The 27721-nt window shown below is 36.0% G+C and overlaps 1 protein-coding gene across 2 annotated transcripts in view; it reads left to right on the top strand.

Annotated features, from left to right (window-relative positions):
- Nucleotides 1-6191: 6191 nt before the first annotated feature.
- The window catches only part of wnt7ba (wingless-type MMTV integration site family, member 7Ba), a 56875-nt gene continuing 35345 nt past the window's right edge, over nt 6192-27721 (top strand). Inside the window, exons 1-2 of one of the 2 annotated variants that reach the window (XM_057855490.1) lie at nt 6192-6636; nt 22241-22324. In XM_057855490.1, coding sequence (XP_057711473.1) covers nt 6323-6636; nt 22241-22324 — 398 coding nt within the window. In that variant the 5' untranslated portion in view covers nt 6192-6322. The remainder of the gene's footprint in view (nt 6637-22240; nt 22325-27721) is intronic. The other variant, XM_057855491.1, reaches the window with a different exon arrangement.

Below are 27721 nucleotides of genomic sequence, written 5' to 3'. Positions count from 1 at the left end.
AATGCAAGTTAGTTAATTGTTGCATTGTTGCAAATGGCTAAATTACATAGCAAAAGTCCGCTAGCTTAAATGCAATATCATGCGAATGTTTACAACAATTGAATAACTTGCGTAGCAAAGTCCGCTAGCTCTTAACAAATGGTTCGAACACACATTCCCACAAAAAAAAAAAACAGCTAAATATACCAATAAACGAAATTACGAATGCATTAAAAAAAAAACAAATTACCTCTTCTTACTTAGCTTATGTTGGTCTTAACAGGGAGCAGCTGGATTCAGCCATGTGAAATGAGTTATGTCATATTCACTGTTGCCAAAGGGCAGTGTATCCACTAAATGCAAACACTTTCAAAACAAACTATTACAACATTACAAACCATTTTTCTAATCGAATTACTCGAGTTAATCGATCGTTGCAACATTAACATATAAATACCTTCTCAGTTGTAAATAGTGTCAGATTATATTTTTAAGTCAAAGTAGCACATAAAAAAAAAAAAAAAATCAGCTTTTACTTTGGAAAACAACAATTCACTTTTTGCCAATTTTCAGACATCTTACGATTTAAACTAGCTTCTTAATGAGGCTGCAACAACTAATCGATTCAAATCGATTCATAAATTAACCGCCAACGAATTTTATCATCGATTTTTGCTGGCAGATATGAGTATTCCCGTTTGGGTCCATGTTTGTGTGTAATGTGACGCTGTGCGCCTGCGAGCCAGTGATTAGAGCAAGAGAGAGAGAGAGAGAGTTCACTGCTACACTCAGGTTGGGATGCTTTATCAATAATTTTACAAAATGTCAATAGTTAGGTGGTCTTTTGTGTTGTTAACAAATGAAGCTAATTGCATTGTTTGTATTCTTTGTTGATGAGACGTTACCACAAATCACGGAGTGCTGAGCTAGTTAGCGATTATGCTAATAAGTGTCCTAGACGAACCGTTTGTATTGTGTTTTTGAGAAGCATTTTGGCGTTTGAGTTATTGTTAAATTGTAAAAATGTCTTCTTCTAAAGAATCTACACACATAAACCCATTCATATAACAGCTTCGTCTCAACACAAACTCCTATTCAAACTGTAACTTGTCATACAAGAGAGTGTGCTTTGAAATTGGATTTTGTCTTCATTGTTACTTACAACATGCCTAAAACGACTTCTGTGATCTGTAAAGGTAACTGAAAAAAAAGTGACATTTATCCGATTAATCGATTAATTAATTGGCCGATTAATCGTTAGTTGCAGCTCTATATGTGTTCAATCGAATTAAAAGAGTCCTGTTTCATTTGTGATTGTTTTGACCACTAGACCAGAATATTGTGTCCTTGCCCTGGTGAAAAATAAATTTTGCATACTTTTGTGTACTTGAAGCCACACTAATCATTAGCAGACTTCAAGCGTGTTTATGAGTAATTCAGTTCAAGCATGCTATTTTGGAACGCAGATTCTTGACTCTTGACACCTTGTCCAATGTGGATTCTTGACCCTTGACAAGGTGATGATGCTGGAACTTTTGTTCGGTGCTGTTCCAGTGAGATTTACAAATATGACTGCCTGAAGAAAACATCAAAATTCCCTCAGTCCTTGATGATATGGGGCTGCATGTCAGGCTAAGGCACTGGGGGGATGGCTGTGGTTAAATTATTAATAAATGCACAAGTTTACGTTGAAATTTTAGACAGCTTTCTTATCCCTTCAATTCAAAATATGTTGGTCATTTTCCAAGATGACAATGCATTATGTCACAGAGCTAAAACTGCTAAAGCATTCCTTGGAGAAAGACTCATCCGGTCAATGTCATGGCCTGCAAATAGCCCAGATCTCAACCCTATTGAAAACCTGTGGTGGAAATTGAATAAAATGGTCCACAACAAGGCTCCGACCTGCAAGGATGATCTGGCAACTGCAATCAAAGAGAGTTGGCACCAAATTGATGAAGAATACTCATTATGTCCATGCCTAAGAGACCGCAAGCTGTCATAAAAGCCGGAGGTGTACTAGAGATGTGCTTTGATTGTTATTTCTTTGTTTGTTTCTCATGATTCCATATTGTTTTCCTCAGAATGGAGTGATTCCAAATATATATTTCCCTGCACTTGCTCTATAAAAGTAACATTTACTGACCACCACAATGTTTTTTATTCATTTCTTTTAGTGTTTCTGAATGCTACAGAGTTGCACTTTTGAACAAATTCATGATTCTTTCAAGCTTTTTATCAGAGTTTGTTCTACATGATAAAATGTGTGAGTGAGTGCTCGCCCGAGACTGGTGATTCCTTACATTTTGCTAGGGGTTGTATATTGATTTCTAATGTGACTATTCTGAGAACTGTATTACAAGTACTGTAATTTTCGGACTATAAACCTCACTTTTTTCCCACATTTTGAATCCTACGGCTTATTTGTTGAATGCAGCTTTATTTCAAGCATACACAAGGAACCAAAATACAGAATAACTCACAATAAAAATTTGCGCCCGAAAGGGAGTGGGCACTCCTGACCTCATCGTCCAGCAGTTTAATTTCGTGGGATACTCCTGTCCTTCGACTTTAAGTTCACACAATGAAGAGAGAGAAAAAAGAACAAAGCAACGACAAAAAAACGAAAACATACAAAAACAACTAAACCAACAGACAACCAATGAGACTAACAGAGTTGGCTCATGAATAATAATTGTGATTATATACACATCAATTCTAAAAGAACAGCAACAAAATTTGTCAATAAATGTCATTATATCGTTTCCAGACCATATCTTTAAACAAAAATGTATGCATTTTTGTATAATATTTGACAAGATCTTCGATTAAAAGTCGTTTTGAGTGACCAAATAGATGGTGAGTGTGATCAAGAAATGCAACTTAATGAAAAATCCGTACCGCTCATTTCTGCAATGTGACTAATGGATTAATGGTAGATTTATAACTGTTTCGCTACACTTCAATACGATATGTAAGATATGGGAGCACCGGGGAACACACTGTAAAAAAAAATCCCGTAAATTTTACGGAAAAAACCTGGCAGCTGTGGTTGCCAGAGAAATTCCGTAAAAAATACAGTTCAACTGTACATACCATTACAGAAAAATCTGTATATTTTACAAAAAAAAAAAAAAAAAAAAAACATTTTTAACCAGTAAATCCAACAGCTTTTTGCTGCTAAATCAGCATGAACGTGCTGCTTTTAAAACAAAATAGCCCAAAAAATTTAAATATATTTTATGTTTATTTTACATCAAATCTCATTTAATTTCATTGAAAAATTGAGATTTACTGTAAATCCAGCATTATAACACTTTAAAATTTGATTGGTTTAGAAATATCATTGCTTTGCTAAGGTTATGTGTCAAGCCATGTGTAGAAGAATATCACACAACTCGCTTTTACTTCATTCATGCTGCACTGTACCTTCCACACTGGTCAACCCCAAGGATCGCCACACTCGAATGGGACGGCACACTTAATATAACATGGACAGCCACCACTCACAGTTGTGGTTGCCTCAACTTCCCATCATGCATTTCTGTCATTACCCGATCGTGACGGGCGTGTCATAACTACGCTAGAGCAAACGAAACCACAGTCTGTATATATATATATATATATATATATATATATATATATATATATATATATATATATATATATATATATATATATATATATAGTATATTCTCATCTGTAAATTGCAACACATGAACATATGACTTTATTAAATCTAATATATTTATATTGATTTGTTGTTTTTTTTTCTTTTGGAAAGCCTATTGGAAAAATCTACGCCAAAAAAACATTTTTCAGCACCTTTACATTGTAAATTTTACTGTACTGTTTTGCTTATTTTATTGTTTATTTTGCGTTTGATTTACAGTACACTGTACATTATACAAACAAGTATAGTTATTTTTACATATAAATACCCTTGAATTAACAGTTGTGTTTTGTTCTGTATTTTGCAGAATATAACAAAGTTTGACAATGAAAAACATTTTCCCCATTTACATTCTTTTAAGGTCATGAATTCCCAGTATTTCCCTGTTAATTCGACGGACATTTTTTACAGTGCAGTATAAGGTGAAGAGTTGATTAATTTGGCTTAATAGGGTAAACTTTCTTTGACAGGGTTGTCATAAGACCGTCATAATTATGACTATCTTGGGCATTAATGACATTATGAAATATGTCACTCCATTTATGTCCAGTTCGGCTCGTTACATCCATTTAAAAGTAGATAATTTGCCAGATGACACAAAATGACATCAGTCATAAGCATTCATTAATGTTCATGGCAGTGTCATGTCATAATTATGATGGTCTTATGACAGTCTGATGGCACCACTGTCAAATAAAGTAATTTGTAGCAATTAATGAAACAACTGGAACAGCAACTGAAGAAATAATTAGCACAGAGCATGAATTTTGATTGTTATTTACATCTGTAGTGCTGCAATGCATGCTAGGAGGCTTGTTAGAAGACAACAGTGTTGACAGCAGGTGGCAGGTGAGCTTGACTGTCTCCCCAAGGGAGCAGTGACGGCCAAATGAAGCTTCTTGAAGCAGTGAAGCTTCGCAGACAATTGGTTCAAAGCTTCATGGTGGTTCATTTGGTCTTATGACAGTCTTATGATGCCGCTGTCAAATAAAGTGTTACCATATACCATAACTAGCAATTAATGAAACAACTGGAACATAAACTGATGAAATAATTAGCAAGGAACATAAATTGATTGGCCATCACTACTCCCTTGGAGAAGACAGTCAACCTCTGCTGCCACTTGCTGTCAACACTGTTGTTGTCCAATATGCTTCCTAGCATGCATTGAAGCAGTACAGATGTAAATAACAATCAAAGTTCATGATCTGTGCTAATTATTTCTTCGGTTACTGTTCCAGTTGTTTCATTCATTGCTAGTTATGGTATTTGGTAACACTTCATCTGACAGCGGCATTATAAGACTGTCATAAGACCAAATGAGCCACCATGAAGCTTCATTGCTTCAAGAAGCTTCATTTGGCCATCATTGCTGCCTTGGGGGAGACGACAACCTCTGATGCCACTTGCTGTCAACACTGTTGATGTCCAACATGCCTCCTAGCATGCATTGCAGCGCTACAGATGTAAACAACAATCAAAATTCATGTTCTGTGCTAATTATTTCTTCAGTTACTGTTCAAGTTGTTTCATTAATTGCTACTTTTGGGATTTGGTAAGACTTTATTTGACAGTGGCGACATTAGACTATCATTAGACAATCATTATTATGACATGACACTGTAATGGGCATGAATGAATGCTTATTAAATGTCATTTAGTGTTATCCGGAAAGTTATCTCACTTTTGAATGGATGTAAAAGATCGGAGCTGGATATAAATGGAGTTAGTGACATAACTTGCCAGATGACACTTAATGACATCTGTCAAAAGCATTCAGTAATGCCCATGATCGTGCTGCTGTCAAATAAAGTGTTACCTACTGATCCAAATAAGCAACAAATAAACCGCACTGGATTACAAGCCACAGGATTTCAAATTAAGAAAAAAGTAGCAGCTTCTAGTCCGAAAATTACGCTATTTTGAAGTAACGCGACTTTTACTTGAGTCAAATTTTTGGCTGCTCTACCCATCTCTGGTGGTGTGTTCCCCACTTCCACAACATTGACGTCTTTTTACAGCCAATTGATCGGCACATTGAGCAAGTAAAAAGAGGTATAATGGTGCGGACAAATATACAACGCAAATAAACTTGCTTAAAAGTTGGTCGGGACAATTTGAGCATCCTGAAAAGTTGCTAGTGTTTTATCCTTACCGTCCCTATGCAAACCTACTCCCTTGTTAATTTTACATGTCTGTTTTAACCTTGAAAATCAGTCCAACTCCGTCTCACTCATCACCAAGTTGAATATGAATATTTTCTTTGGATTTTGTATTATCTTGGGAAGGAATGAAAGCACTATAGCCCACGCAGGCCTTATAACCATTCAAAAAAAAATCCCATCCAGCAACAGCTGTGCAAGCCCCGCTCACGTTTCATTGAATTAATTTTCATCAAAAACGTCTCACAACGGGAAACCACAGTGACACATCGGGGAGAAACCGCACTTTCTCCACCATATGTGAAACACAGGTCAAGTTTTTCCTCGATTTAAGCACTGTTTTTTACATGGGAGTCGCATCTTTTCGCCGAGTCGCCTGACTCGCTGCACCCGCGCGGAGGTGCTTGTGAGCGGCTACCCCAGCCAGCTCGCGTCGGTGCGGATAACAAAGGGTAGAATTCGACGAGGGCGACTCGTAACTCGGGATCAAGGTCGATTTACAATTAAAATGCAGTCATACTACTATTACATTGAACAACAGATGATCTGCTTTGATAATGTCCAGCCACCTGCGGTTATTTACGAGAAAACTACCAAAAATAAACAACCAGGACGAGTAAATATCGCAAAGTACATACCTGAAGGTGTCACGTTCAAGTCCAATGTTGTCGAATTGTCGTCTGGCAGCTCACAAATAGACCGAGACGACGAAAAGGGGGGGGAATGTGACGCGGCTCTCCGCTCCCTCCTCCCCGGGACACAGCTCGGTTCAGCGGGGACACGGAGCGTCCTCTCCCCGCAGATGCGTCAAGTTCAGCTGAGGTGAGAGCAGCCAGTTACACAAGTAGCCCCCGCTCTTACATCGAAGCAAGCTTGTTTTAATGCGTGTTAAAGTAAGGGGGGAGGGGGGGGGGGGTAAAAGAAAAAAAAAAACGGAGAGAGAAAAGACACTTCACGTCCGAAAAGCAGCAAAAAGTAGACTGCGTTGATATGATTATTGAGAGCTGCCTCACCCTCCCCTTCTTGCCCTTTCCACGAATAGGAAAAAACACTATTTGACATTACTTAATGCCATTTATGCGCAAAAAAATGATTTAAAAAAATAATAAAAAATAAAATCTGACTCTGAAAGAAAATTCAACTATTACGTGAGCTACATAAACACAACACGCGTATTATAAACGAAGTCAATTCTCATGTCATTTTGATAAACTGCATGAAAAACAGCTTGTTTAAAGAAGTAAACCCTTCTTATAATTTCACTTATGAAGTCAATCAACACGTAAAAGCGCGTGTTTATAACCAGCTAACGCCTAACAAACGCATTTAATATAAATAGTATTTTTAGCAATTTAGCTAAAGTCTGCTTGTTAGCTTATTAGCTACACGTCCTTATTACTTTCTTTGATAAATATTTAATTATAAATTCTAAGTTTCCATTGAAAATATAGTTCAAAAACTAAAAATATGATAATTAAAGCCGGTCAGAAACTCGTCTTTTATACTAACTTATAACAACTTGTGAATCCTAACCGAAGCAGTGATAATACTGACCTGATAATTTTGTTTCCAAAAGTGCACATGACTTGATTAATTTGATTAATTTTTGAATTCTGTTACTGTTTAAATTTTATTCAATAGACTAAAAATAGTAAAAATAAATAAATAAATCAATAGTAGGTTCATTTTTCTTCAACTAAAACAGCAATAAATAGCAGGCATTTTATCGGACATCAAAATGGAAATAGCAAACATTTCTAAGGACCCCTAACCATCACTTATTTATAAACAAACGAATTTATTTTTTTATAATTACATACAATTCTCATCCAATTTTAAAATAAATATAATTACTTGAGTGTTGTAAAATCCCAAATAAAACATAACTAACCAAAAATTCGACTTTTTAAACTACATTTCTGTATTTAGTTTGCTATTTTTCCCCATCACTAAAACCTTAAGATACGATGTTTAATATTTCACATAGTGGTTTCAAATGATAAATATCTTTAATATGACTAGAAAATTATGATTTGTGAATTTATGGATGAATTATCTTTTTTGAAAACACACTTAAATAAAATAGCAAATTCCTTTAAATCAGTATAATGGTAGCAATTTACTTATGTTGTGTGTACAATAATCCTATACACAGTTGCCCTATAGGATTAAGTGTGTGTGAGAGTGTGTGTGTTGTGGCTATAAAAAGCACTTTAAAGCAATTAAAACTTTATAGAATTAATACAGAAGAAGCCCTCGAGTGCTTAAAGACAAATGAAATGTTCTTTTGTTGTTTTAAAAATAACTCGAAGTGTGTGTGTGTGGACGAACAACAAGTGTGTGTTGTTGGTTCAGTGTAAAAACTAGAGAAAAGATGAAAATCTGGTTCGGTATGACTTATTGTTAGAGTGTGTAATAATGTTTAATCATGTATTTGCATGAAATTGCAGTTCATTTATAATACGAGTTAACTATACATATGTATAATAAATTTATATATTTTATACTATTTGTAGATTTTACACAATACCTTAAACAAGTGTGTGTTGATGTAAAACTTAACAAAAAAGTGTTTTTCATGTTGTTAATGTCATAATTATGGGTTTTGCTCCGTACATGTGTGTAGTGCTGCAACGATTAATTGATTAACTCAAGTAATTCGATTTGAAAAAAGCTTTGAGTTAAAGTGACGTGTTAATGGTTTGTTTTGAAAGTGTTTGCATTTACTTTCATTGATTTGGGTGGATACACAGCCCACTATTGGCAAAAGTGAATATGATATAACTCATTTCACATGGCGAAATCCAGCTGCACCCTGTTAAGACCAACCGAAGGTAAGATTTTTTTTTTTTTTAGCTTATGTTTTCAAAATTTAGTTTCAAGGTATATTTAGCAGTTCTTAGCGGGAATATGTGTTTGAACCATTGTGTAAAAAAATGTTAGCATTTTATAGCATTTAAGCTAGCGGACTTTTGCTATGCAAGTTAGCCAATTGTTCTTTTTTTGTACTAAGATCGATTTTTGGTATGCCGTTTGAAGCTAAACTCAGGTATGACTTGATTATTCAAACTAACTAGTTGATAGCTTAATCGACGACTAAACGACAGCGATATGACACATTTCACATGGCTGCATGGAGCTGCTCCCTGTTAAGACCAACTTCAGCTAAATTTTTGTTTGAGCTAATGGTTTTTTTGTCATGCATTCGTAATTTAGTTTATTGGTATATTTAGCAGTTTTTAGCGGGAATACGTGTTGGAACCGTTGTTAAGAGCATTGTTAAAAAAAAAATGTTAGCATTTTGTAGATTTAAGCTAGCGGACTTTTGCTATGCAAGTTAGCAAATTGTTTTTTTTGTTGTACTTAGATCCTCATTTATTTATTTATTTTGTATGTAATTGCGCAACCATTTGTCAGCAGTGATTGTTGCCAATTCATCAAGGAATTACAATTAAACGCTACAATTATGAAAAAAAATAGCTTGCCTGCAACAAACATACATATCTAAAAATGTCATACATCCACTTTCTCCACATCTGCAACATGTTTATGAATGCTCCCTGTTAAGACCAACATTAAGCAAGATTTTATTTGAGCTAATGTTTTTTAAGCATATGTAATTCAGTTTATAGGTATGTTTAAAGTTTTTTTGTGGGAATATGTTTTTGAACCATTGTTCGAGCATTGTAAAAAATAAAAAAATGTTAGCATTTTATAGCATTTAAGTTAGCGCACTTTTGCTATGTAAGTTAGCCAATTGTTCTTTTGTTGTACTTAGATCTTCATTTATTTTTTTATACAATTTGAGGCTCAGTTCAGGTAATTTTTTTATGCTCCTTATCCGATTACTCGATTATTCGAACTAACTAGTTAATCGATTAATAGACTGCGAAAATAATTGATAGCTGCAGAACGATATGTGTGTGTATTTTTCATGAATTATAATTAAAACTGAGATATTGTAGGATTAAAAGTTGTTGTCTTTTACTAAGATGTTAGCACTCTGATGTATAATTATTTTAACAAAAATTGCATTGAAAAAAATTGGGAAAAGTTACTAGGGTGAAAAATTGCTTATTAGTTGTTGATCAATATTTCATTTTATTGACTTTACACACTTGTACTATCAATTTAAAAAGTACTAGATTTTAGTTTGACTCATAGTATAATTGGCTTATAAGAAAAAAAGCTGTCTAAACATTGAGCGGTCACCAAGGCTGCATACTCCACTGTCGAGGGCCCCATTGAGTTGCACTTCCACGGAGGAGCACGGCGTGAAAACGGCCGTGGAGTGAGGAGGTGTGGAAAAGCGAGAAGTGGGAGGCGGCTTTCGTAAAGGCCCAAATTGCAGCTCCTTACAATATTTTACCCTTGCATGCACCCCTCCAAAAAAGTGCTGCAGTGCGGTGGAGGGCCCCACCTTGCACCACTAAAAGATCGATTTGCGCTCACCACTGAAATCTGATTCTTGAGTTTGTGAAGTCCAATAAAACTTGATGAGTATATCCGCGGGCAATCATACTAAAGTGATGGCCGTGAAGGGCCTTCTCTGCTGGACTGACCTACATTTACAAAGTAATTGATGTTAGCTTTGCATGTATCGTAATTTTCGGACTGTTACCAAATACCATAACTAGAAATTAATGAAACAACTTGAAAAGTAACTGAATAAATAATTAGCAAAGAACATGAATTTTAATTGTCATTTACGTCTGTAGCGCTGCCATGCATGCTAGGAGGAATGTGTATGACAACAACAGTGTTAACGGCAGGTGGCAGCAGAGGTTGACCGTCTCCCCCAACAGAGCAGTGATAGCCAAATTGAAGCTTCTTGAAGCAATGGAGTTTCATTGTGATTCATTTGCTCTTACGACAGTCTTATTATGCCACTGTCAAATAAAGTGTTATCAAATACCATAACTAGCAATTAATGAAACAACTGGAACAGTAACTGATGAAATAATTAGTAAGGAACATGAATTTTGAGTGTTATTTACATCTGTATTGCTGCAATGCATGCTAGGAGGCATGTTGGATAACAATTGTTGACAGCAGGTGGCAGCAGAGGCTGACTGTCTCCCCCAACCGAGCAGTGCTAGCCAAATGAAGCTTCTTGAAGCAATGAAGCTTCATGGTGGTTCATTTGGTCTTATGGCAGTCTTATAATGCCGCTGTCAGATTAAGTGTTACCAAATACCACAACTAGCAATTAATGAAACAACTGGAACAGTAACTGAAGAAATAATTAGCAAGGAACATGAATTTTGAGTGTTATTTATATCTGCAGCGCTGCAATGCATGCTAGGAGGCATGTTGGACAACAAGTGTTGACAGCAGGTGGCAGCAGAGGTTGACTGTCTCCTCCAACGGAGCAGTGATAGCCAAATGAAGCTTCTTGAAGCAATGAAGCTTCATTGTGATTCATTTGGTCTTATGAGTCTTATTACGCCGCTGTCGAATAAAGTGTTATCAAATACCATAACTAGCAATTAATGAAACAACTGGAACAGTAACTGAAGAAAAAATTAGCATAGAACATGAATTTTGGTTGTTGTTTATATATGTAGCGCTGCAATGCATGCTAGGAGGCATGTTGGATGACAACAGTGTTGACAGCAGGTGGCAGCAGTGGTTAACCATCTCCTCCAAGGGAGCAGTGATGGCCAAATGAAGCTTCTTGAAGCAATGAAGCTCTGCAGCCAATTGGTTGAAAGCTTCATGGTGGTTCATTTGATCTTATGACAGTCTTATAATGCCGCTGTCAAATAAAGTGTTACCAAATACCATAACTAGCAATTAATGAAACAACTGAAACATGTCCAAGGGAGCAGTGATGGCCAAATGAAGCTTCTTGAAGCAATGAAGCTTCATCGTGATTCATTTGGTCTTTCGACAGTCTTATAATGCTGCTGTCGAATAAAGTGTTATCAAATACCATAACTAGCAATTAATGAAACAACTAGAACAGTAATTGAAGAAATAATTAAATTGTTAATTAAAGTGTTACCGGTTCATATCTTTTGGTGTAAATATCTCATAATACAGTAAGGAGAGCTGCAGCTTATCTATGAACAAATGTCGTTTTCATGTCAAATTTGGTGGGTGACGGCTTATAGTCAGGCGTGCCTTATCGTCAAAAAATTACGGTATTTGTTGGCAGTGATTGATTATCTGCCAATGTCACTTAAAAAAAAGATTCGTCCCTCGTCTCTGACCTCCGCTTGAGGACAATCCAGGCCTCGTTAGGTAATCATTGACCAGTTACCCGCGGCAACCAAGCCACAACATACTATACAACCACTGGGCCGCTGATAATAAAATGATCATACCTTCACAGGTGAATGCAGTCACTCGCAGTGCTCAACTCTGTTTTTTTTTGGTGCTATGCAAAATTAGCGCAAAACAGGATTATCAAGAGAGTCGCTAAATTGTTAGCGCTTAAAAAAAGTAAAACTATGGAACAAAATAACACCTGTTTTGGCACGTTTTAGGCAACATAAAATAAACTGCTGTATTTTAAGCCAAAAGAAATGTCGTGTTTGATAGAACAATTATGCACCTGGACTATTTTTAATTGTCTGTTTTACCCTGATGACCCCCGTTTACAGTCACTTCGTATTGATTTGGGGTCACTTTCTGTTGATTTTGGGACATTTCCGGGTCACTTCCTGCCTGTAGGGTCACTTCCTGTTGATTTTGGGGTATTTGCAAGTCACTTCCTTTTAGGGCTGCAACTATTGATTATTCTAGTAGTCGATTCATCGATGAACTAGTCCGTTCGAATAATCTAGTAATCGGATAAGGAACAAAAAAAATTAGAATACCTTAGCTGAGCCTCAAACGGTATTAAAAAAATTAATAAATATGGATCTAAGAACGACAAAAGAACAAATGCTAACTTACATAGCAAACGTCCGCTAGCTTAAATGCTATAAAATGCTAACTTTTTTTTTTTTTTACAATGTTCTTAACAAATGGTTCAGGCAATATGCCTATAAACTAAATTACGAATGCATTAAAAAACATTAGCTCAAACAAAAACTTAGCTAACGTTGGTCTTAACAGGAAGCAGCTGGATTCAGCCATGTGAAATGAGGCAGACCAGAGGGCAGTGTATCCACCCTAATCAATAAAACGAAATGCAAACACTTTCAAAATAAACCATTACAATGCCACTTTAATTAAACGAATACTCGAGGCAACAAAATTTAATTCGAATATTTTTTTCTAATCGAATACTCAAGTTAATCGATTAATCGTTGCAGCACTACTTCCTTTTAATTGTGGGTCACTTTATGTTGATTTTGGGGTATTTGCAAGTCACTTCCTGTTGATTTCAGGTCACTTCCGGTTCATTTCGGGGAATTTCCGGGTCATTTCCTGTTCATCAGTCACTTCCTGTTGATTGTGGGGTATTTAAAAGACACTTCCTATCGATTTCGGGTCGCTTTCTGTTGATTTTAGGGCATTTCCGGGTAACTTCCTATTGTTTTCGGGTCACTTCCTATTAATTTCAGGGTATTACCGGGAAATTTCCCGTTCATCGGTCAGTTCCTGTTGATTTTGGGGGTATTTACAAGTCACTTCCTATTGATTTTGGGTCACTTTTTATTGATTTTGGGCATTTGCGGGGTCACTTCAGATTCATCGGTCGCTTCCTGTTGATTTCGGGGCATTTCCGGGTCACTTCCTGTTGATTTTGGGGTATTAAGGAGTCACTTCCTATTGATTTCGGGTCTGTTGATTTTGGGACAAGTCCAGTTAACTTCCTGTTGATTTCCGTAGCATTTCTGGGTCACTTCCTGTTCATCGTTACTTCCTGTTTATTTTGGGGCATATCCGGGTCACTTCCTGTTGATTTTGGGGAATTTAGGAGTCATTTCCTATTGATTACGGTTCACTTCCTGTTGATTTTCGGGAATTTCCGAGTAAGTCCCTATTGATTTTGGGGCATTTCCGGGTCACTTCCTGTTCAGCTGTCATTTCATGTTGATTTTGGGGTATTTAGAAGTCATTTCCTGTTGATTTAGGGTCAGTTCCTGTTGACTCCGGGGCATTTCCGGGTCACTTCCTGTTCATCGGTCACTTCCTGTTGATTTTGGGGTATTTACGGGTAACTTCCTATTGATTTCGGGTTCCTGTTGGTTTTGGGACATTTGCAGGTCACTTCCGGTTTATCGGTCACTTCCTATTGATTTCGGGTCACTTTCTGTTTATTTTAGGGAATTTCCGGGTAACTTCCTATTTATTTCGGGTCACTTTCTGTTGATTTTGGGGCATTTCTGGGCCACTTCCTGTTCATCGGTCACTTCCTGTTAATTTTGGGGCATTTCCGGGTCACTTCCTGTTGATTATGGGTCACTTTCTGTTGGTTTTGGGGCATTTGCGGGTCACTTCAGGTTCATTGGTCACTTCCTGTTGATTTTAGGGCATTTCCGAGTAACTTCCTCTGAATTTCGGGTCACTTCCCGTTGCTTTCTTGGGGCATTTGCGGGTCACTTCTGGTTCATCGGTCGCTTCCTGTCGATTGTGGAAGGTATTTACTGGTCACTTCCTGTTGATTTCAGGCCATTGCTGGATCACATCCTGTTGAATTTGGGTTACTGAAAGAAAAGTGGCTCAAGAATGACTCCAAATGAATAGGTAGTGACTCAAAATCAACAGAAAGTAACCTGTAAATGCCCTAAAAATAACAGGAAGCGACCTGTAAATGCTTCAGTGCCATTGACAGCACTAGACGTCCAATCCTGTGGAAATGACGTAGTCACTATTCTAATGGAAGATATTTTCGTAGCAACCTGTTGGTCCCCCTTTTGTATAAAAGCAGTCCCGAACATAAATTACTTGGACGTCCTTGCTCTCTTTTCTCCCCCCCTGGACACCACAAACAGTCATTGTCACTCCAGACCACGAGAACAATTGGGTTCTTATGCAGCGGCCCATCCCGGCATGGGAGGGTAAACTTCAGCAATGACTGCGCTAAGTAAATTATAGCTCCAACCGCCTGCGCGACAAAAAAACACGCTAAAACCTTATGTTTCGGAATCCATCTTAAGGTACGTCGGAAGCTACCTATCTCATTCTTATCCGTCCGGGCTCCCGTGCGTTACTAGCTCCGCCTTCCAGCGCTATCCTCTTTCAACATGACATCACCGTACATCTGTCATCCCAACAAGGCACAAAATTAGAGAGTCTTGCAAGGGTTTTTCGTCGTCTATCCACTCAAATAACATGACAACGATCATTAAAGTAAATGCATATATGTTAGTTGAATTATGCTGAATTTGAGCCATTTACAACGCTAGAGCCACAGGCTGAACTATTAAGTTATGATATTTAATTGTCATAATATGTGAATATGTCAAATCTATGCCAAAGGAACGAAAATAACGTTACTTTTGCTGTGTGTGAATGAAGCTAAGGTACATTTTTGATTGCTGCACTGCTTGAAACGTGAGGCTGAAGAGCCCCCTTGAGGATTTCTGAGTGACTTACATCCCTGGAGTTATGTTGCATGGTGCAGGAATTCAGATTGGATCGTTTTCTAACGCTGAAATGAGAGGAACATCAATTTTTTTTTCAGCAGGGACGAAAACGATTGCCATGTGGCAAAATTGATTTTTTCATGTGGCATTTTTTTGCAATGTGGCAAAATTTTGCCAAGTGGCAAAACTGATTTTGCCATGTGGCATTTTTTTTTTGCCGTGTGGCAAAATAGATTTTGCAATGTGGCATTTTTTTGCCATGTGGCAAAATAGATTTTGCCATGTGGCATTTTTTTCATGTTGCAAAATTGATTTTGCCATGTCGCATTTTTTTGCCATGTGGCAAAATTGATTTTGCCATGTAGCAAAATTGATTCGGCATGTGGCATTTTTTTGCCATGTAGCAAAATGGATTTTACCATGTGGCATTTTTTTTCATGTAGCAAAATTGATTTTGCCATGTGGCAAAATTGATTTTGCCATGTAGCAAAATTGATTTGGCATGTGACATTTTTTGCCATGTGGCAAAATTGATTTTACCATGTGGTATTTCTTTGCCGTGTGGCAAAATGGATTTTGCGATGTGGTATTTTTTTTTGCCATGTGAAAAAAAATTGATTTTACAATGTGGCATTGCTTTTGCCATGTGGGAAAATAGATTTTGACATGTGGTATTTTTTTCCCATGTAGCATTTTTTTTTTTTTTTTGCCATGTGGCAAAATTGATTTCGCCATGTGTTTTTTTGCCATGTGGCAAAATGTATTTTGACATGTGGCATTTTTTTGGTATGTGGCAAAATTGATTTTGTCGTGTGGCATTTTTTGCCATGTGGCAAAATTTATTTTACCATGTGGCATTTTTTTGCCATGTGGCAAAATGGATTTTGCAATGTAGCAAAATTGATTTTGCCATGTGCCATTTTTTTGCCATGTGGCAAAATTGATTTTACAATGTGGCATTGTTTTTGCCATGTGGCGTAATAGATTTTGACATGTAGTATTTTTTTTTGCCATGTGGTAAAATGGAATTTGTCATGTGGCAATTTTTGCCATGTGGCATTTTTTTTCATGTGGCAAAATTGATTTTGCCATTGGGTATTGTTTTAATTGCCATGTGGCAAAATTGATTTTGCATGTGTTTTTTTGTTTTGTTTTGTTTTTTGCCATGTGGCAAAATTGATTTTGACATGTGGCTTTTTTTGCCATGTAGCAAAATTGATTTTACCATGTGGTATTTTTTTTTTTTTTTTTTTTGCCATGTGGCAAAATGGATTTTGCCTGCCATGTCGCAAAATTGATTTTGCCTGCCATTTAGCAAAATTGATTTTGCCTGCCATGTAGCAAAATTGATTTTGCCTGCCATGTAGCAAAATTGATTTTGCCTGCCATGTAGCAAAATTGATTTTGTCATGTGGCATTTTTTGCCATGTGACAAAATTGATTTTACAATGTGGCATGTTTTTTGCCATGTGGCAAAATTGATTTTGCCATGTGTTTTTTTGGTTTTTTTTTTTTGCCATGTGGCAAAATGGATTTTGACATGTGGCATTTTTTGGGTATTTGGCAAAATGGATTTTGATTGTGGCATTTTCTTTTGTATGTGGCATTTTTTGGGGTATATGCCATTATTGCAGGCCATGCACGTCCATGCCATTGACGACTATGCACCTTCAAATTTTCCATTCATAGCCGTCAATGGCTTAGCCTTACTTGGTTGCCGGTTGAACGTCAATGCGCTGTTATGTAAGTGTATGGTCAAAAATCACAGCCACACATGTTTTTCTGCCATTAAAGAAGAATGGAAAATTTGGACGTGCATAGCCATTAATGGCATGGACATGCCCGGCTTGCAAAAATGCCATCTACCAAAAAAAAAACAAAAAAACAAAAAAAAAAAAGAAGCATTGCAAAAAAAAGCCACATGACAAAATCCATTTTGCCACATGGCAAAAAAAAAAAAGCCACATGACAAAATCAATTTTGCCACATGGCAAATACTACTTTTGGTTCTCGCTGTCTCTCAATTTTTTTGTTTCAATGTTTAAGCAGGATATGAAGTCGAACAATCAACTTGAACTTGACGGATTAATGATAACTCAAGACTGAATGAAGGAATTGTTAGAATATTTGATGGTTGATGTTTGGTGAGGAAATTCGGGGGCAATTAGGTCAAAAGTCACAGACCCCTACTCTCTTGTATAATATAAAATAGAAAATGACACTTATTACAAAACTATTGTAAGCATAAATGTTTAGATACAACTGGCAAAGGTACTACAATTAAACATAAATCATTTTTTAAATCAAATTATTACATAGACAAAGTCAAAACAACATTGGATAATACTTCATCATGGATTTCACTATTCAAATGACTACTGTACATATGAACTCATTCAATGTAAAAACAAAAATACTAAAAAAAATACCGTAATTTTCGCACTATAAGTCAACCTTTGCTGCTACCTGCTGTCAACACTTGTTGTCCAACATGCTTCCTAGCTTGCATTGCAGTGCTACATATGTAAATAACAGTCAAAATTTATAATCTGTGCTAATAATATCTTCAGTTACTGTTCTGGTTGTTTCATTAATTGCTAGTTATGGTATTTGGTAACACTTTATTTGACAGTGGCGCCATAGGACTATCATAAGACAACCATAATTATGACATGACACTGTCATGAGCATTAATGAATGCTAATAACTTTGGCTGCAGCTATCGATTATTTTAGCAGTGGATTAATCGATGAACTAGTTAGTTCGAATAATCGAATAAGGAACATAAATAATTAAAATACCTGAGCTGAGCCTCAAACGGTATAACGAATAAATAAATGAGGATCTAAGTACAACCAAAGAACAATTGGCTAACTTACATAGCAAAGGTCCGCTAGCTTAAATGCTATAAAATGTTTTTTTTTCCCCACACTGCTCTTAACAATGGTTCAAACACCTAGTCCCACAAAAAATGGCTAAATATACCTATTAACTAAATTGCAAATGCATAAAAAACATTAGCTCAAACAAAAACTTGCCTAATGTTGGTCTTAACAGGGAGCATTCATTTTTTATGTTGTCTGTGGATGTGGGGTTGTCAACATGTTGCAGTTTAATCACATATTCCTACAAAAAGCTACTGAATAAACTAAATTACAGATGCATAAACAAACATTTTAGCTAAAAAAAAACCGACTTTTGCCACAAGAGGGCAGTGCACAAGAGCAATAAACACATTTAAAAAGATGAATTAAAATACTTGAGCTTAGCCTCGAATGGTATAAAAAAAAGAAATAAATGAGGATCAAGGCACAACAAAAGCACAATTGGTTAACTTGCATAGCAAAAGCCGCGAGCTTAAAATGCTAACTTTTTTTACAATGCTCTTAATAAATGGTTCAAACACATTTTCCCACATAAAACAGCTAAATATAAATTAAATTACGAATGCATAAAAAAAAAAAAAAAAAAAAAAAAAAACAAGCTCAAACAAAAACTTAGCTTATGTTGGTCTTAACAGGGAGCAGTTGGATTCAGCCATGTGAAATGAGTAATTTCATATTTAATGTTGCCACTAGAGGGCAGTGTATCAACTCACTTCAATAGAACTAAATGCAAACACTTCCAAAACAAACCATTGCAACGCCACTTTATTGAAACAAACACTCAAAGCAACATAATTTAATTCGAAGCTTTTTTCGAATCGAATTACTCGAGTAAATTGATTAATCGTTACAGCTTTAGTTTTTTTTTAATCAAATTACTAACGAAATGAAGTACAAAAAACATTGGATAATACTTCATAAATGGTTCCACTATTCAACTGACTATATATGGACATTTGTCTCAGGACGTTACTCAAGTAAATGTAACGGAGTAAATGTAACGTGTTACATTTAGTTTTATTGATTTTGGGTGGATAAACTGCCCTCTAGTGGCAACAGTGAATATGACATCACTCATTTCACATGGCTGAATCCAGATGCTCCCTGTTTAAGACTCACATAAGCTAAGTTTTTGTTTGAGCTAATGTTTTCGTAATTTAGTTCCTAGGTATATTTAACCATTTTTTTGTAGGAATATCGTTTTGAACGATTTGTTAAGAGCATTGTAAAACAACGCTAGAATTTAATAGCATTTAAGCTAACGGACTTTTGTTATGCTAGTTAGCCAATTGTTCTTTTGTTGGACTTTTGCTATAAGTGAGCCAGTTGTTCTTTTGTTGTACTTACATCATTTGCATTTAGTTTTATTGATTGGGGTGGATACACAGCCCTCTAGTTGCAACAGTGAATATGACATAACTCATTTCACATGGCTGAATCCAGCTGCTCCCTGCTAAGACCCACATAAGATAAGTTTTTGTTTGACCTAATGTTTTCAGAATTTAGTTTCTCGGTATATTTAGACGTTTTTTTGTGGTAATATGTGTTTGAACGATTTGTTTATCGCATTGTAAAGCGACGATAGGATTAGATAGCATTTAAGCGAGCGGACTTTTGTTATGCTAGTTAGCCAATTGTTCTTTTGTTGTACTTACATCATTTGCATTTAGTTTTATTGATTGGGGTGGATACACTGCCCTCTAGTTGCAACAGTGAATATGACATAACTCATTTCACATGGCTGAATCCAGCTGCTCCCTGTTAAGACCAACATAAGCTAAGTTTTTGTTTGAGCTAATGTTTTCTTAATTTAGTTTCTACGTCTAGTTAGCCATTTTTTGTGGAAATATGAGTTTGAACCATTTGTCAAGAGCATAATAAAAACGTTAGCATTTGATCGCATTTAAGCTAGCGAACTTTTGCTATGGTAGTTAGCCAATTGTTATTTTGTTGTACTTACATCATTTGCATTTAGTTTTATTGATTGGGGTGGATACATTGCCCTCTAGTTGCAACAGTGAATATGACATAACTCCTTTCACATGGCTGAATCCAGCTGCTCCCTGTTAAGACCAACATAAGCTAAGTTTTTGTTTGAGCTAATGTTTTCGTAATTTAGTTTCTAGGTATATTTAGCCTTTTTTTTGTGGGAATATGTGTTTGAACGATTTGTTAAGAGCATTGTACAACAACGTGAGCATATGATAGCATTTAAGCTAGCAGACTTTTGCTATTCATGTTAGCCAATTGTTCTTTTGTTGTACTTAGATCCTTTGCATTTCGTTTTATTGATTAGGGTGGATACACTGCCCTCTAGTTGCAACAGTGAATATGACATAACTCATTTTACATGGCTGAATCCAGCTGCTCCCTGTTCAGACCAACATAAGCGCATGTTTTTTTATGCATTTGTAATTTAGTTTATAGGTATATTTAGCCGTTTTTTTGTGGGAATATGTGTTTGAACCATTTGTTATGAGCACTGTAAAAAAAGGAGCATTGTTAAGCATTTAAACTTGTGGACTTTTGCTCTGTAAGTTAGCCAATTGGTTCTTTTGTTGTCCTGAGATCCTTTGCATTTAGTTTAGATTTGGGTGGATACACTGTCCTCAAGTGGCAACAGTGAATATGACATAGCTCATTTAACATAGATGAATCCATCTGCTCCCTGTTCAGACCAACATAAGCTAATGTTTTTTTTTTTAGCTAATGTTTTTATAATTTAGTTTATAGGTATATTTAGCTGTTTTTTGTAGCAATATTTGTTTGAACTATTTGTTAAGAGCCTTGTAATTGAAAAAATAAAATAAAATTAGCATTTTATAGCATTTAAGCTAGCAGACTTTTGCTATGTAAGTCAATTGTTCTTTTGTTGGACTTAGATACTTTAGATTTCATTGTATTGATTAGGGTGGATACACTGCTCTCCACTTGCAACAGTGAATATGACATAACTCATTTTACATGGCTGAATCCAGCTGCTCCCTGTTAAGACTAACATAAGTTTTTGTTTTTTAATGCATTCATAATTTAGTTTATAGGTATATTTAGCCGTTTTTTTTTGTTTTTTTTTTTTTGTGGGAATATGTGTTTGAACCATTTGTTCAGGGCATTATTAAAAAAAAAAAAAGTTAGCATTTTATAGTACTTAAGCTAGTGGACTTTTGCTATGTAAGTTAGCCAATTGTTCTATTGTTGTACTTAGATCCTATGCATTTAGTTTTATTGATTTGGGTGGCTACAGTACCTTGTAGTGGCAACAGTGCATATGACATAACTCATTTAACATGGCTAAATATGTGTTTGAACCATTTGTTAAGAGAATTGTAAAATAAAAACGTTAGCATTTTATAGCATTTAAGGTAGCTATTTTTGCTATGTACGTTAGCCAATTGGTCTTTTGTTGTACTTAGAGCCTCCAAATAAAAATTTCCATGGTCCTTCACACCTTGCCTCTAAATATAGCATGAAATTGCACACGCAAAAAAATTGAATTAGGCCGTAATTATCCGTCAAACGTAAACTACAAAAATCCTGTGGAAACATGAGCATGTCGCAAAGTGAAAATGACACGAGGAGCCGCTTAATACACCTCGCAGCTTATTTAGCAGTCAAACCCAGGTAGTAAAAACGCTTGTTCCCATCGATATTGCCAAGGCTGTCTTTTAACACAGCTGTAACCATGACGTGCACAATTATACTTCCCCAAACGGTGCGCCAGGGATGTGTCAGCGTAAAGCGTTTAACCTTATTTCATAGGAAAACCTGCATTAAGATGTCCCGATTGTTTAGGAAACAGTGAACTGTACACCCTTGCGAAAAGAAGTGTCACTCAAAATAACGTCTTTGTCAAGGCAGTTTTTATAACGTACAGTAGGGTGAATGATGGACGTTTGTTGCATAAAACCTTAAGTAATCTTGAGTGAATTGACTCGCCTCAGAGCTTTTATATGAAAGCTAGCAAGCCCAGAAATTGGTTCCAGAAGAACAACATTTGGATGAAAGCACTCAATGCGTAAATGTCACCAGAAATGATATGTTTTTTTATGTTCTCAGTGGATGTGGAGTTCTAAACATGTTGCAGATGTGGAGGAAGTGGATACACAACATTTTTAGATATGTACAGTATGTTTGTTGTAGGTAAGCTGATTTTTTTTCATAATTTAGCATTTAATTGTCACAATCACTGACGACAAATGGTGGCGCAACACGTAGAGACAACAGGGATGTGACAATTCCATACACAAAATAAATAAATGAGGATTTAAGTACAACAAAAAACAATTGAATGACTTATATAGCAAAAGTCCGCTAGCTTAAATGCTATCAAATGCTAAAGTTGTTTTACAATGCTCTTAACAAATCGTTCAAACACATGTTCCCACAAAAAACGGCTATATATACCTAGAAACTAAATTACGAAAACATGAGCTGAAAAAAAACTTAGCTTATGTTGGTCTTAACAGGGAGCAGCTGGATTCAGCCATGTCAAATGAGTTAGGTCATGTTCACTGTCGTGTAGTAGTCAATTAAGCTCTCAACTAGTTAGTTCGAATAATCAAGTCATACCTGAGTTTAGCCTCAAACGGCATCCAAAAATAAATAAATGAGGATCTAGGTCCAACAAAAGAACAATTGGCTAACTTGTATAGCAAAATTCTGCTAGCTTCAATGATATCAAATGCTAACGTTGTTTTACAATGCTCTTAACAAATCGTTCAAACACATATTCCCACAAAAAAAAAAAGGTTAAATATACCTAGAAACTAAATTACGAAAACATTAGCTCAAACAAAAACTTAGCTTATGTTGGTCTTCACAGGGAGCAGCTGGACTCAGCCATGTGAAATGAGTGAGGTCGTATTCACTGTCATGTAGTAGTCGATTAAGTTATCAACTAGTTAGTTCCAAATATATAAATGTGGATCTAAGTACAACAAAAGAACAATTGGCTAACTTGTATAGCAAAAGTCCGCTAGCTTAAATGCTATCAAATGCTAATGTTGGTTTGCAATGCTCTTAACAAATCGTTCAAACACATATTCCCACAAAAAAAAAAAAAAACGGTTCAATATACCTAGAAACTAAATTACGAAAACATTAGCTCAAACAAAAACTTAGCTTATGTTGGTCTTAACCGGGAGCAGCTGGATTCAGCCATGTAATATGAGTTATGTCGTATTCACTGTTACCACTCGAAGACAATGTATTCACCTAAAATCAATCAAACTAAGTGCAAACACTTTCAAAATAAACCATGAAGTGCAGACGCTAACTGATACATGCTAATCGTTTGTGTGGCTTATTATTGCTCTATCAGCAGCTACTTATAAACGCCAATTTGGATTGCTGTTATTGACGATGAAACCGATTTAATTTCATTTGTATTTTAGTGTCATTCTGTTGATGTCACGAGGAGCTGAGTAAAATCAGCAAACCACAGGGACATCACACATCGTCATTTCGGAGCTTACATTGCTGTCTAGCTAAGACTTACAGTGGTCTAAAAAAGTATCTGAACCTTTTGGAATTTCTCATGTTTCTTCATAAAATGACCATCAAATGTGATCAGTTCTTTGTCAAAATCACACAGATGAAAAAAACAGAACAAGTGGATATTGCCATATGGCTTTTTTTGCCATGTGGCAAAATGGATTTTGACATGTGGCCTTTTTTTTTTTGGGTAAGTGGCTAAATGGATTTGGATTTTGGAAAATTCGGACGTGCATAGCCGTCAATGGCATAGCCTGACTTGGTTGCCAGTTGAATGTCAATGCGCTGTAATGCTAAGTGTTTGGTCAAAAATCACAGCCACATGTTTTTATGCGATTTAAAATGAATGGAAAAATTGGACATGCATAGCCGTCAATGGCATGGACGTGCATGGCCTTCAAAACTGCCATATACCCCCAAATAATACCACATAACCCCCCCCCCAAAAAAAATGCGACAAACCAAAATCCATTTTGCCACATACAATAAAAAATGCCACATGTCAACATCCATTTTGCCACATGGCAAAAAAAAAATGGCACATGGCAAAAAAAATGGCACGTGGCAAAATTTGTTTTGCCACATGGCAAATTAATTGCCACATGTTAAAATCGATTTTCCCACATGGCAAAAAAAATGCCACATGGCAAAAAAAATGCCACATGGCAAAAAAAATGCCACATGTCAAAATCCACTTCTGTAACATGGCATAAAAAATGCCACATGGCAAATCAGTTTCACCACATGGCAAATCTATTTTGCCATATAGCAAAAAATGCCACCTGGCAAAGAAAAAATGCCACATGGCAAAATCTATTTGCCACATGGAAAAAAAAAATGCCACATGGCAAAATCAGTTTTGTCACATGGCAAAAAAATGCCACATTGCAAAATCCATTTGGCCACATGGCAAAATCCATTTTGCCACATGGCAAAAAAATGCCACATGGCAAAATCCATTTTGCTAAATGGCAAAAAAAGCCACATGGCAAAAAAATGCCACATGGCAAAATCCATTTTGCCAGATGGCAAAAAAATGGCATATGGGAAAAAAATGCCACATGCAAAATCCATTTTGCCAAATGGCAAAAAAAAAGCCACATGGCAAAAAAAAATGCCACATGGCAAAATCTGTTTTGTCACATGGCAAAAAAAAAGCTACATTGCAAAATCCATTTGGCCTCATGGCAAAAAAATGCCACATGAGCCACATGGCAAAATCCATTTTGCTAAATGGCAAAAAAAAAAAAAAAGCCACATGGAAAAATCCATTTTGTCACATGCCAAATAAAAAGCCACATTGCAAAATTAATTTGGCCACATGGCAAAAAAAATGCCACATGGCAAAATCCATTTTGCCACATGGCAAAAAAAATGCCACATGGCAAAATCCATTTTGCCACATGGCAAAAAAAATGCCACATGGCAAAATCCATTTTGCCACATGGCAAAAAAAATGCCACATGTCAAAATCCACTTTTGCAACATGGCAGAAAAAATGCCACATGGCAAAATCCATTTTGCCACATGGCAAAAAAAAAAAAAAACACGACGTGGCAAAATCCATTTTGTCACCAAAAAAAAAAAAAATGCCACATGGTAAAATCCATTTGGCCACATGGCAAATACCACTTTGGGTTCTCGCTGTCTCTCAGATTTCATGTTCAAATATTTTTTAATACCACTGTAGCTTCAATGCCTTGGCGAAGACAGTACAATGATGCATAGCACAAGTTTTTGGATAGTTATTTTGAGATTTAGAGGGCATTTAGGGGTACTTAAAGGGTTAAATCCTACTCGGGCCCCCGAAACCTCGCTGGAAACGTGAAAAGAACCAGATACGGCGACGCAACTGCCAAGACTTGAACGCCGACTATTAAATTCTATCCTGGCGTTTGGAACATGCGGTTAAGAGAGTCACTGGGAGTGAAAATCACATCGAATTCAGCACATCTGATTGGAGATTTTTCAAAACAGGCATACGAGCCTTTAACTTTTCAAAAGAATAAACTGTAGTTTTATTCTGTTTACATTCTCAATCAATTGGAATTAAAAGGCTCCCTTCCTCCGGGGACGTCTCACATCATATTTGGAATGGGGATTTATTTCAAAATGCGGTTGTAAAGACATGAAAGTCCGGAATTAAAGAGCAGCCACGGATAAAATATGTAGTTTGTCCTCTTGTGAAGCAAACTAATAAAACAGCTCATCCTTTGAAGCTTCTAAGAAACTGAACTCATTATTTACGTAACAGTCCCACAGCTATAACGACATCTTATTTTGTGTTCATAAACACATTTGCTCTGTAATTATAAACAATATTTAGCCCTGATGAGAACTCGCTGGAAATCCATTTACCTTGCGTGAGATGTTTTTCCTTTTTGCTACCACATGAGGGCGCAAAGACGCTGATGAACGGCACATCCGAGTTTGGGACGTCATAAAAAGTGACTTTGTGCGTTTTTTTGCTGGAGATTAAAAGAGAGAAAAGCACGTTACAATGTAGCATGTAACGTAAAATTAATATTAAGAAAACTTGAATATTTCCATTATAGTATTTACATTGAATGATTCAATGCTAATGTCCAAGCTAAGCTATCACTGCTTACAAATGGTTGTGCAACACATGGAGACTAATAATACAACAACTCCAAGTTCAAATTAGACGTCTACCACCGTCATTAGCGCTGAAAAAATATAACAGTAAACACATGATAGTGCAACAAATGTAAACAGACAATATAACAACTCCAAGTTCTAATGAATTCGACGTTTATTTCTGTCAATGGCACTGAAAAATAATTCACTTCCACCCCTCGGAGTTTTATTTTCATGTTTGATCTTGATTTGACATATAAATTAAAATTAAACAAAAAAATAAGATTGAATTTGAAGCAACACTTGGTAACTTTTCAGTTTTGGTTGATTTTAGCGACTCCGGTGGACAAACGCGGTAGTGTTTTGCCTTAAGGAAGACTGAGTTTCCCCGCATAGTGTCGTAAAATCATCAATCAATCGAAGGCTGCGGCTATCAATTATTTTAGTAGTCGATTAATCGATTAATTAGTTCGAATAATCGAGTAATCGAATAAGGAACATAAGAAATTTTAAATACCTGAAGCCTCAAACGCTATAAAAAAATAATAAATGAGGATCTAAGTACAACAAAAGAACAGTTGGCTAGCTTACACAGCAAATGTTCGCTAGCTTAAATGCTATAAAATGCTTTTTTTTATATATATATATATATATATATATAGACAATAGAGGTGTGACAGTTACCGACCAAAAACAAATAAATGAGGATACATGTACAACATTTGGCTAACTTACATCGCAAAAGTCCGCTAGCTTAAATGCTATCAAATGCTAACGTTGTTTAACAATTCTCTTAACAAATGGTCCCACAAAAAACGGCTAAATATACCAACAAACTAAATTATGCATTTACAAAACATTAGCTCAAAAAAGTTTTTTGCTGATGTTGGTTTTAACAGGGAGCAGCTGGATTCAGCCATGTAAAATGAGTTTTGTCATATACACTGTCGTTCAGTTGTCGATTAAGCTATCAACTAGTTAGTTTGAATAATGAAGTCATACCCGAGTTTAGCCTCAAACGGCATACCACAAAAAAATAAATGATGATGTAAGTACAACAAAAAAACAATTGGCTAACTTGCATAGCAAAAGTCTGCTAGCCTAAATGCTATCAAATGCTAGCGGTTGTTTTACAATGCTCTGAACAAATCGTTCAAACACAAATTCCCGCAAAAAATGGCTAAATACACGTAGACACAAAATTACAAAAACATTAGCTAAAAAAAACTTACCTTACGTTGGTCTTAACAGATGGATTCAGTTGCTATGAGTCAGTCTATGAGCTGTGTCATATTCACTGTTGCCACTAGAGGGCAGTTTGTCCACCTAAAATCAATTAAATGCAAACACTTTCAAAACAAACCATGACAACGCCACTCGAATTAAATCCTAAAAGCAACAAAATTTGATACGAAGCTTTTTTCTAATCGAAATAATTGAATTACT

Source organism: Corythoichthys intestinalis, chromosome 13 (assembly GCF_030265065.1).
Source record: "Corythoichthys intestinalis isolate RoL2023-P3 chromosome 13, ASM3026506v1, whole genome shotgun sequence".
Lineage (NCBI taxonomy): Eukaryota > Metazoa > Chordata > Actinopteri > Syngnathiformes > Syngnathidae > Corythoichthys > Corythoichthys intestinalis.
The sequence above is the reverse complement of the archived record's forward strand: the minus strand, read 5'-3'. Positions and strand labels throughout refer to the sequence as shown.